The sequence below is a fragment of the Gossypium arboreum genome, chromosome 8 (assembly GCF_025698485.1).
Source record: "Gossypium arboreum isolate Shixiya-1 chromosome 8, ASM2569848v2, whole genome shotgun sequence".
Lineage (NCBI taxonomy): Eukaryota > Viridiplantae > Streptophyta > Magnoliopsida > Malvales > Malvaceae > Gossypium > Gossypium arboreum.
In genome coordinates, this window is record NC_069077.1 from 38,621,040 (window position 1) to 38,633,903 (window position 12,864).

Genomic DNA, 12,864 nt, shown 5'->3' on the forward strand with positions numbered 1-12,864 from the left:
ACTCCATTGTATATATAATCATTTAAAAAGCAATAACCATAACTTCAGAAAAGAAGAAAAACCATGAACTAGCTAGCTATCCCATTAATGTGATTAAACAAAAGAAATTAATGAAAATTAACATTCACTGAAGATAATTTAAGTTAAGGTGGATGCATATCGGATGTTTGTAGTGTGAACAATAGGGTTGGAATTAGTAGCTTTTTGGTGGATGAGAAGGATATTGCATTCGCATTACAATGCCTTGTGAAACAAGTTATTCATATAGTTTCTTTGTTTGGAAGGATATACATATATTCAATATCTGCAATGTTGAAACACGAAGTTAGTGGGCAGTAAAATGTAAAGACGGAGTTGGCATTGTCTTCAATCCAAAGACAAAAGCCTGGACTTTATGTATGAACTTGAGAAACAAACAATTTTGGTGAAAATGACAATGGCATTGGAAGGCAAAGCAAAATGCATCATCCCTTTCTACAACATATCACTCAACGTTTCTAATATGTAAACAAGAAAATTGCAGACCAGCCTCCCACGTGAACAAAGTAGGAGGACCAGAACACGACGGTGGATATGATAACATCCTACTTGAAAACTTTCCATGGTCAATGGGTCAGAGTGAAAGCTGTAACTCACCACTATCATGTATCGTTCACTCTTGCCATCCCTGCCGTCAACTCTCTTGCCCCATAAGCATTTCCCCAAGTACCACTCCTGCTCCTTTCTTCCAACATTTTATTTCCTAAACTAATGTTTCTTTTCCACATTTATTTAATATTAATGTAAATTTTAAATGTTTTTATCAACTTTTTAAAATGTTTTGAATTTTTAATAATATTTTGTATTTTTATGAAGTCTGTTAAATTTTGACAATTCAATTAATATTTTCTTAAAAGATTAATTTAATTAAAATTTAAAAAAATTGAAGATGAACCCATTAATATGGTATCAACTATACTGAACTGATGCGTTCTCGTCTTTTCTCTCTGATCCCCCTCGCGTTTCCTCTCCTTCCCTTTATATATATTCAATCAACTCATTTTTCTTTTTACTTTAAATTAACGGTATATATTGCTTATTGGATCAATGAAAGGCGCTTCTTTTCCGACACAGAGGCAATGGGCCTCGGACACCATTCCCGCCACCTTTAGTTCAACGTCCTCGCCTGGGACTGAGCAGTTCGTGGAGGTCACTCTCGATCTCCAAGACGATGACACCATTATCCTCCGCAATGTGGAGCTGGCCTCATCTGCCATCACCGTTGATGATGGAGCCTATACTTCGGCCTCCACTTCACGATCCCCGACCATCAGGAAGAGCTCCTCCAATACATTGAGACAATTTTCACAAGGACGAAAAGTCGAAGCCGTTGCTAAAGCCAAGCAGTTCTCGCAACAGTTGAAAGCCGAGCTACGCAAGTTATCATGGGGCTATTGAAAAATAAAATAAAATAAAATAAATAAAATAAAGAACACACAAATTTTACGTGGAAACCCTTTCGGGAAAAAACCACGGGCAGAGGAGAAGAAAATTCACTATGTCAAAAATTTGAATCAATAAAAGAGGAATAGACTATGTCTATTTATAGGCTTGTAAAGCCATATTCTAGTAGGATTGAAACACCTTATCCTAATCAATATAAAATAGATGGAGTTTAATAAGGTTTAAAAAACCTTATTCTAAAATAAAATAAAAGAAGTCTAGTTCTATATGGATTTTACTTTTATTTTATTTTCCATCGTATTTTATTTAAATAAGAATTTGAGTCACTTAATTCTAACAATCTCCACCTTGACACAAATTCTCAATGAACAAGTTCTTCATCGCGAACTTTCAATAAACAAGTTCTCCACCTCTTCCATAAAACCCCTTAAGGGTTTAACTTCAACAATGAACACCAACCAAGTCTAAGCAATGCTCAAACTTGGTTATAGGAAGTGACTTAGTCATCATATCTGCAGGATTTTCATGAGTACTAATTTTGCTCACAATAATATCACCACGAGCAATAATATCACGAACAAAATGATACCGAACATCAATGTGTTTTGTTCTCTCATGAAACATTTGATCTTTTGTAAGAAAGATGACACTGATTGTCACAAAATCTCGTGGCTGATTTGAAGGTCTTCATTAAGTTCACTAAAGAGTCCTTCAACCAAACGACTTCTTTACAAGCCTCATGAATCGCCATGTACTCAAACTTCATTGGTAGACAAAGCGATCGTAGTTTGCAAAGTGGCTTTCCAACCGATTGCACAACCTCCGATTGTAAAGACATAACTCGTGAGAGATTTTCTTCAATCAAGGTCTCCAAGAAAATCAGCATCAACATACCCAATGACTCCATCTCTAGTTCTTCCAAAGCGTAAGCAAACATCGTAGTACCTCGTAAGTATCTTAAAATCGATCGAATCGCTTTCCGGTGTTCTTTACCGAGATTGGCTATGTATCGCTAACCGCACTAATCGCATATAATAAATCTAGACGTGAACAAACCATAGCATACATGAGAGATCCTCTCGCACTAGAGTATGGAACATGTGACATGTACTCAATCTCATCATCGATTGTGGAGACAAAGTCGATGAAAGTCCGAAATGAGTTGCTAAAGGAGTACTAACGAGCTTAGCACTCGCATATTGAACTCAAAAGAACTTTCTCAATGTACCCTTCCGACTTAGGTACAATTTACTTGCTTTTCTATCTCTAAGAATCTCCATACCAAGTATCTTCTTTGCTGGTCCTAAATCTTTCATCTCAAATTCTTCACTTAGTTGGGCTTTGACATTTCTTATCTCTACTTTATCTTTTGTTGCTATCAACATGTCATCAACATAAAGAAGTAGATATACAAAAGAACCATCACTGTTTTTCTTAAAGTAGACACAACTGTCAAAACTACTTCTTTTGAAATCATGAGAAGTCATAAAGGAATCAAACCTCTTGTACCACTGTTTTGGTGACTGTTTCAAACCGTAAAGGGACTTTTTCAAGAAGAAAACATAGTCCTCTTTTTCCGAGATCGTAAAACCCTCCGTTGTTGCATGTAAATATCCTCCTCAAGTTCTCCATGCGAAATGCGTTTTACATCTAACCGCTCAAGCTCCAAATCATGCATGGCCACAATACCAAGCAAAGCTCGAATCGAACTATGCTTAACAACCGGGAGAACACATCTGTGAAGTCCACTCGAATTTGACTGTAACCCTTTGCAACAAGCCTTACTTTATATCCGGGTTCTTCAACTCCTGAGTCCCTTCTTTCTTTTTAAACACCCATTTACAACGAACAACCTTTTTACCTTTAGGAAGTTTTACAAGATCCCATGTTCTGCTTTTTGTGGAGTGATTCCATCTCCTCTTGCATAGCAAACATCCACTTTTCTCGAGTCTTCACACTAATCGCCTCGAATAATTAAATGGCTCTTGATTCGCATCTATATCTTCACCACATTTAAAGCATAAGCAACTAGATCACCTCGGCATACTTTTTGGAGGTTTAATTTCTCTTCTTGTTCATTTTTGGCGATAGAGTATTGCGGTGAAGAAGCAACTCTATTCTCAATTTTTGTCTTGGCTTGAGGAGTTGATTCTATATTAACTGATGCTCCACCTGCTTTTGGTTTTCTTTATTGGAAGAGTCTTTAAGAGATAAGTTATGTAGCATAGCATTTCATCAAAAACAACATATCTGCTAATCACAACTTTTCTATTTTCAGGACACCATAACTTATAGCCTTTTACACCGTTTTATAACCAAGAAAACGCATTTAATGGATCTCGGTTCCAATTTTCCATTATCAACATGAGCATACGCAGGACACCCAAAAATCTTTAAATCGAATAATTAGCGGGATTACGGACCATACCTCTTGTGGAGTCTTTTCTCAATGGCAGCGGATGGAGATCGGTTGATAAAAAACATGCGAGAGGTCGCTTCGCCCAAAATGACTTGATAAGTTGGCATTTGACAACATACATCGAACCTTCTCCATGATCGTTCTGTTCATTCGTTCTGCAACGCCGTTTTACTGTGGAGTATGATGAACTGTCAAGTGTCTCATGATCCCTTCTGACTTGCACAATCTATTAAACTCATCAGAACAGAACTCTAAGCCATTGTCTGTATGAAGGTATTTTATCTGTTTTCCCGTCTGTTTTTCAATCATAATTTTCCAAGACTTAAATGTGGAAAACACATCGCTTTTCTGCTTCAGGAAGAACGCCCAAACTTTTCTGGAAAAATCATCAATAAAGGTTAGCATATAATTAGCTCCACCTCTCGAAGGCACTCTGGATGGCCCTCACAGATCAGAATGAATATAGTCCAATATTTCCTTCGTGTTATGGATTCCTCTAGTGAATCGAACTCTCTTTGCTTCCCAAAACACAAGTGCTCACAGAAATTCGGTTTGCAAATTCCTTGCCCATTAAGAAGTCCTCTTTGCTTAATTACGCCATGCCATTCTCACTCATATGCCCTAGGCGCATATGCCAAAGTTTAGTAATAACATCATCGACAAGGAAGAGGAAGCGACAATTGCATCACCAAGAATAGTAGAACCTCAGAAACATATAACTTGGAAATCTTTCTCCGCCTTTCATCACAACAAGGGACCCTTTGAAATCTTTAAAACCCCACTTTCAAATGTGTATCTGCACTTTTGAATCAAGAGTACTCAACGAAATTAAATTTCTTTTCAATTCGGAACATGCCGCACGTCACTAAGTGTTCGACAACTCCATCAAACATCTTAACTTTAATTGTTCCAACACCTGTGATTTTAAATGAAGCATTATTTCCCATCAAAACAACACCTTCAGATCTTGTTTCATAAGTTGTAAACCAATCCCGATTGGGACTCATGTGGAAGGTGCACTGAATCAAGTATCCACTCCTCGCTTACTTTAGAATCATTGATGAAGCGACTAGAAGTTCACTATCGCCGTAGTCTTCTACAACATCGCCTTCACCGGAATTTTCGGTTGTTTTCCTTTGATTCGCAGCCTCCTTTTAATCTTATTTTGTAGCTTATAGCACTCAGATTTAATGTGCCCTTTCTTCTTGCGAAGTTGCAAGTTTTACCTCTGTTTGAAGACTTGATCTACCCTTAGATTTACCACGAGGATTCCGTTCCTGTGTCCTACCACGATCATCATCAGCATTTCGATCTTGTCTCCTACGAACAATGAGACCCTCTCCCTCAGAGTCGGGTTTAACCACAAGATGCTTCATCTTATCATACGAGGTTAAAGAATCATAAACCTCATCAACTGTGAGAGACTCGCGGCTATATAAAATTGTGTCTCTAAAGGTTGAATAAAACGGGGGCAACGAACAAAGTAGAATCAACCCTAGATCTTTCTTATCATACTGAACCTCCATGGCCTCCAAGTTTGAGAAAATTTCTTTAAACACTGTTAAGTGTTCGTGTACAGACGCACCTTCCTCCAAACGATGAGCATAAAGACGCTGCTTCATATGCAACTTACTTGTTAGAGTTTTCGACATACATATTTGTTCTAGCCTCTTCCATAATGCAATGCGCTTTTCTCTTTCATCACATCCTGCAAAATTTCGTTGGACAAATCTGATTTAATTGTGTTAATGCCTTTCGATCCTTACGCTTCTTCTCTTCATCTGTAATGTCGAAGGCATTTTATCTATCCTAGCAGGGCATCCTCCAGATCCATCTGCAAGAAGCGCTTGCATCTTAATTTGCCACAACGCAAATTTGGTGTTGCGATCCAACAATGAATTTCATACTTCAAAGACGCCATTACCGTGATCGAGATGAATAACCCTAAGCTCGGATACCAATTTGTGAAAAATAAAATAAAATAAAATAAATAAAATAAAGAACACACAAATTTTACGTGGAAACCCTTTCGGAAAAAAACCACGAGCAGAGGAGAAGAAAATTCACTATGTCGAAAATTTGAATCAATACAAGAGGAATAGACTATGTCTATTTATAGGCTTGTAAAGTCATATTCTAGTAGGATTGAAACACCTTATCCTAATCAATATAAAATAGATGGAGTTTAATAAGGTTTAAAAAAACCTTATTCTAAAATAAAATAAAAGAAGTCTAGTTCTATATGGATTTTACTTTTATTTTATTTTCCATCGTATTTTATTTAAATAAGAATTTGGGTCACTTAATTCTAACAGGGCCACGGACACGCAGCTCTGACTCTACCCGGATCCGACTCTGCTACAGCGACTCGAGCTTTAAGAAAGCAGCGAGCTCAACTTGACCGGATTCGCTCCGGCGCTCAAAAAGCTCTTCGCGGATTAAGATTCATAACCAACAATGAAGCCAATGCATGGGAAGAAGTTGAAAACAATTTCAAAAAACTCGCTAAACACGGCTCTCTTTTTCGCTCCGATTTCGCACAATGCATAGGTTTCTCAATTCATCATCACGAATCTTTTTTAATCCATTTTTCTCAAACTCTTAGATTAGATGATTACTTCTGTTTGTTGTTTAGGAATGAAGGACTCGAAGGAATTTGCGCAGGAGATGTTCGACGCATTGAGTAGACAAAGGAGATTAAAAGTTGAAAAAATTAGCAAAGATGAGCTTTACGAGTATTGGTCCCAAATCACTGACCAAAGTTTTGATTCTCGCCTCCAGATCTTCTTCGACATGTACGCATTATTAAACTATTAGTTTCAACTTATTTTAAATTAAATATTTCTTCTTTTAACGAACCAGTTTTGAATATCCTATGTTATAGGGTGGACAAAAATGAAGATGGTAGGATCACTGAGGCTGAAGTAAAAGAGGTAAAAATAATATGTATATTTCCAATTTTTTAATAAAATTGTATCCAACATGCAAAAAAATATTTACTTTATTAAAAAAAACAATTAAATTGTGATGCTCATGGGTGATACTTTTAATTATTAATAAAATATTTAGTGGGATTTGCGAGGGCATTCTGGTGTGTATATAAAAGTAATTGACTTTCGCTGTGGATAATATAGATTCTGATGCTAAGTGCTTCGGCAAACAAGCTATCGAGATTGAAAGAGCAGGCGGAGGAATATGCAGCTCTGATCATGGAAGAGTTGGACCATGAAAGATTTGGATATATCGAGGTGGGTCCATTTTTAATTTATGTGGAGCACTAATATTTCCATAATATTTCTCGCTTTGATTTTTGTCCGATAGATCTTACTATTATTATTTAATAACAAAAAATGTTGATTGTAGAGAAATCATACTATATTATTATTTTGCAGTGAAACTTATTTTCAAATTAGTTTCAGTATAAGACTGACCAAACTACATCCCATGATTGACCATCTCGAACTCATGGTTCTGCCAAGTGGCGGACCTTATTCATTCACGCATGCACTTACCTTTCATTCTGCATCACTGATAGCTTAAAACAGTTGATATAATCAAGAACATCCTTGCCCTTTGCGTGACTAAAAATTTTTCGATCATTTAAAAATTTCGTTTCCATAATTGCATGATTTGGTTGATCATGATCTATGGAATGATACAGCTATGGCAATTGGAGACACTTCTCTTGCAAAAGGACACCTACCAGAGCTATAGTCAAGCCCTAAGCTACACAAGCCAAGCCCTTAGCCAAAACTTACAAGGACTAACAAAGAAGAGCAGAGTCAGGAGAATGATTAAGAAACTTTTATACTATTTAGAAGAAAACTGGAAGAGGCTATGGGTGGTGTCATTATGGATTATGATTATGACAGGGCTCTTTACTTGGAAGTTCTTTCAATACAAACAGAAGAATTCTTTTCAGGTTATGGGTTACTGTCTCCTCACAGCCAAGGGGGCAGCTGAGACCCTCAAGTTTAACATGGCTCTTATCCTCTTACCCGTCTGCAGAAACACCATTACTTGGCTCAGGTCCACCAAGCTGGGTCTTTTCCTGCCTTTTGACGACAATATCAACTTTCACGAGGTATGCGAACAACATACCAACTTTTCCTTTTTCCTTTTGCTTTTCCTTTTCGTTTATGGGTCCCAGGCAGCGGCGAAACTAGCCCTTAAAATAATTTTTTTTATATGTACTTTTAAAATTTTTAAAATTTTAAATTAGTGGAAGTGAAATTATATTTTAAATTTTTAAAATTTAAGAATTTGATTTAATTTTTATAAATTATAAAGATATAATTTATTAAAATGATAAAATTATATTTTTATCATAAAAATTATAATTTAATTTCGATTTTAAAATAATATTTTAGTTTCGCCCTTATCCCAAAGACATGATGACATATAAAAGTCAATTAATATGAATTTACTTTTAGAATAATACGAGTTATGTCAACAACATAAAAGAATAGCGATTAGAAGAGCTTGTTAACATCTTAATGAATAAATTCAAACTTTATCGACATAATTTCTTCTTAATAATTTGTAACTTGACTTTGGAAAAAAAAGGTGCTGGGTATTGCAGGTTCACATAGCAAAAGTTGAAAATTAAACCGATCTTAAATTATTTATTGTGTGTGAAGAAATTAGAAATTGATAATTTCTATAGAAAAAAGGTCAAAACTGGCCATTGCAAATTTGTTCATCTACTATAAAATTTAATTTCGAATCAAATAAAGAAAATTATAAAGAATAGTAAGGTTAAACTTAAAAAAGACGACTTGCTTTGTTTAAAAGTGACGCGAGGAAACAAAACAAATAAGCAATTTAATCCTTATAAGGTTTTAAAAATGTTAGAATTTTTTTAACCCACTTGAGAACATTTTTAACATTTAAGTTTAATGCCATTTAAGTTTTTAGCTCTTTGCATCAAAAGTAAATATAAAAGGCTAAAATTGCAAAAGAAAATTAAATCTTTAGTATATGGATCCGGTAGTTTAACAAAAAGCTATATACGAAATTGAAACATTGTAGTTTTAATGTGTTTTCGTCCGTGACCAAAGACATTGACTTCCACAAAATCAAACTCCCAATAGCTTGACCTTATCGTAGCTGAACCTGGGCACTTCCTAGATTCACTAAAGTATCTGTAGATCACAAGTTTGCTGCTCTGGAGCATTATATCATGCAAGCTTAGTTGTTTTATGAGTAAGAACAGCCAATTTAATCCATCAGTTTCATCATTTCTACTGTGGCTCATGGAATTTTAGTTATGAAAGTTATGAGATAATCTTGATGCACATAGGAAGCAAACCTTACATTTATAGTGGATACAAGGTTTTCATGGCACTGACTTCTTTTGTATCCCTGAATTAATTAACCACAAGTTTGAAGTTATTTATGATATCTCATTGAATTTGTGCAGACAATAGCTGCAGCCATTACTATTGGAGTCATTCTCCATGCTGGTAACCATCTTGCCTGTGATTTTCCTATGCTTATCAAGTCCTCTAGTGATCACTATGATCTACTAATCAATGACTTTGGAAGTCATAAACCAACCTACTTAGACCTGGTAAAAGGGGTTGAAGGAGTGACTGGAATTTTAATGATTATCTGCATGGCAATTGCATTTATACTGGCAACAAGATGGTTTAGGCGGAACCTGATTAAGCTGCCCAAGCCCTTTGATAGAATCACTGGTTTCAATGCTTTCTGGTACTCACATCACCTGTTTATCGTTGTCTACATCTTGCTTGTCATCCATGGCGTATTTCTTTATCTTGTGCACATATGGTACCGTAAGACGGTAAACATTTAAATCTTCTTCTTTTCTCAAATGATTGCATAAATTCGAACAACAGGATTTTATTTTATGTTTTACTGTAACTGTAATTAATTGTATTGTATTGTATTGTGTTCCTGGATGCAGACTTGGATGTACCTAGCTGTTCCAATTTTGTTGTACGCTGGAGAAAGGACACTTAGATTTTTCCGTTCTGGGTTCTATACTGTCCGGCTTTCGAAGGTAAGCATAACACTATCAACTATGATTCCGTATAGAGAAAAAGTTCCGTAATTAATTGGAACTGCTAAGAGAAACATTTAGTTAGGCCAACCAACAAGCACATTGTCAAAATTTTCCAGTGAGGCCTAAATAGCTCTAAACCTAGGGTGCTTTTGAAATTTGACTGATGGTCTTTTTTGATTCGGTACAAAAGTGGACAGTACATGTTTGTCCAATGCCCTGCTGTCTCTCCCTTTGAATGGTAAGCAAAATATATATATATATATATATTAGGTATTATTTCAGCTATTTCACTTCCGCCAGGCTACTAAATTGCATCTAGAGTTTCCAGAATAATACATCTAGGGATAAATTCTCAATGACTAACTTATGTGAGTTTCAAGTTTATTAGCATGAGGTTTAGGGTTCGATCTCTGTGTTTCTATACCCCTTACTACTCCTTTCATTGTAATGTACTTGCTTCTTTGTATAATGCTTATTTGTATAAAGAAAAGAGAGATGAATTCATGATAGAAGAGGATGAAAATGTATATTTGTTAGATCAAAAGCCAAGTCCATTTGCTGTCAACAATAATAGCCCTTTACTATAATAGGATCAGGTTCAACGTTTTCTATAGCTTTTTAATAATGTAAAGGGTGGCCAAAAAAGAAAATAATGTAAAGGAAGTTTAAAATATTTTAAGTTTTACAGATGGTATACGTTTTGCATCATGCAAAAGGAAAAAATAATCTCAACGCGTGAACATTTCTTTATTGTGAACCAGGCATCCATTTTCCATCACGTCTGCTCCTGGTGATGACTACCTTAGTGTTCATATCCGCCAGCTAGGTGACTGGACACAAGAGCTCAAACGGCTATTCTCAGAGGTTTGTGAACCTCCTGTGTCTGGGAAAAGTGGGCTTCTTAGGGCTGATGACATCACTAAGAAAGGGTATATCTATTCGTCTTGTATTTATATATTCAACGGTTTAGCAGCATTTAGAATCTATTATGGAATAATTTTCAATGACCCTTGCTTGATAGTATTATTATCTGAAGTACAGCTTGCCAAAGCTCTTAATAGATGGGCCGTATGGTGCCCCGGCACAAGATTATTGGAAGTATGATGTCCTATTACTTGTGGGCCTTGGAATTGCTGCAACACCATTCATTAGCATCCTAAAAGATCTGCTTCACAACATTGTGAAAATGGAGGAGCAGGCAGTAAGTAACTTAAGTAAATATTTTTTGTTTATTTAGAACAAAAGAGTACATAGTGTGGTGACAGGGGAAAGATGGCATTGGGATTCAAACTCCAAACCTATTAAAGATGACTACATTAACTAATTAAGCTGTGACTCAGGCTTCCTTTGTGCTAAGTTAATGAATCTGCTGTTATTATTCCTTGGTCAAATCATAGTTTCTTAAAATGAATCTGCTGTTATTATTCCTTGGTCAAATCATAGTTTCTTAATTTTTCTTTATCTGATTCACAATGCTGATGCTTTGATTTTCAGGATTTGGTGTCAGATTCGAGTAGGACATCAGAGCTGAGCAGTGGGAGCAATGATTCAGGCAATCCCAACAGAGTTCCACCAAAACGAAAGAAAACACTTCAGACGACCAATGCTTACTTTTATTGGGTAACCAGGGAACAAGGCTCATTTGATTGGTTCAAAGGAGTCATGAATGAAGTTGCAGAACTTGATCAAAGGGTAAAACCAAGAGTTGAAAATTATTTTAGTTATAATTTCCTTTGAATACCATGGTGCAACTAAATTGTCACATTGAACACCAGGGTGTAATTGAAATGCACAACTATTTGACCAGCGTGTACGAGGAAGGAGATGCACGATCAGCTCTCATCACCATGGTCCAAGCACTAAATCAAGCCAAGAATGGAGTTGACATCGTTTCCGGCACGAGGGTAAAATCGTTTTTGCCTCTCATTTTCATTGTCTTACCATACTTGATCGACTTATAGGATTCTGAACATCACCATCCAACTGGAATCCAACTTTATCAGGTTCGGACTCATTTTGCAAGGCCTAAATGGAAGAACGTTCTCTCTAAACTAAGTTCCAAGCACTGCAACGCAAGGATAGGTGAGCCGAACTCTATTAAGCAAATAAATTATTAAGAAAACGGCAAATCTTATTTTGTGTTTTAATATTAGTGGTGTGGTGGAGCAGGAGTGTTTTACTGCGGGGCACCCGTTTTGGCTAAACAACTCAGCAAACTCTGCTATGAGTTCAACCAAAAAGGTTCCACTAAATTTGAATTCCATAAGGAGCATTTCTAACACTATTATCATCCTTCACCATTCATAGTCCTAATAAATTACAATAATTAGGCAAGACACTCATAAAATAGAAAAAAGAGAGAAAAAGGAAAGATTAAATATATATATATATATATATATATATAATTTTAGGTATATCTTTAATACCAAAATGACGAAAAAAAAAAAAAGTTCACTATGGTTTTGGAAATTGGGTTGGGCCTCTTTATTTCCAAGAATAGCATTGTAGAATATCCCTGCTGAGCTTATAGAAGATTTCAAGCTGAAGGCTACTACATATTAAAGGTATGTTTGGTTCATTATAATGGAATATGGCTGTAATTGAATAAAGTTGTAATGGAATAGAGCTGTAATCAGTAATTCCATTGTTTGGTTGAATGGAATGGAATAGAGCTGTAATAGTATTCTTGTGTTTGGTTGAATGGAATGGAATAGAGCTGTAATAGTATTCTTGTGTTTGGTTTGTAATAGTATAAGGAAAAATGTGTAAATGACCAAAGTACCCTTAGTAAAATTTGTTTAGGTAGATGATTATTGTTATTGTTATTAAATTTTAATAAAATTATTGTTAAATATATTTTAATAAAAATAAAAATAAATAATTTAATCATATTTTAATATAATTATTATTAAATACAATTTAATAAAATAATATACAATTTAATAACATTCTTAATATAATTATTATTATATGA

The 12,864-nt window shown here is 35.4% G+C and overlaps 1 protein-coding gene across 1 annotated transcript; it reads left to right on the plus strand.

Moving 5' to 3' along the window:
• Positions 1-1,086: 1,086 nt before the first annotated feature.
• Positions 1,087-12,229, plus strand: LOC108469137 (respiratory burst oxidase homolog protein A). The gene is given in 15 exon segments (XM_017770027.2): positions 1,087-1,427; positions 6,177-6,412; positions 6,498-6,657; positions 6,747-6,795; positions 6,997-7,110; positions 7,524-7,946; positions 9,285-9,668; positions 9,792-9,916; positions 10,021-10,128; positions 10,652-10,819; positions 10,932-11,091; positions 11,385-11,582; positions 11,666-11,794; positions 11,894-11,972; positions 12,060-12,229. Coding segments are annotated over 15 exon segments (2,784 nt in total). The 3' UTR covers positions 12,170-12,229.
• The last annotated feature ends 635 nt before the right edge of the window (positions 12,230-12,864 follow it).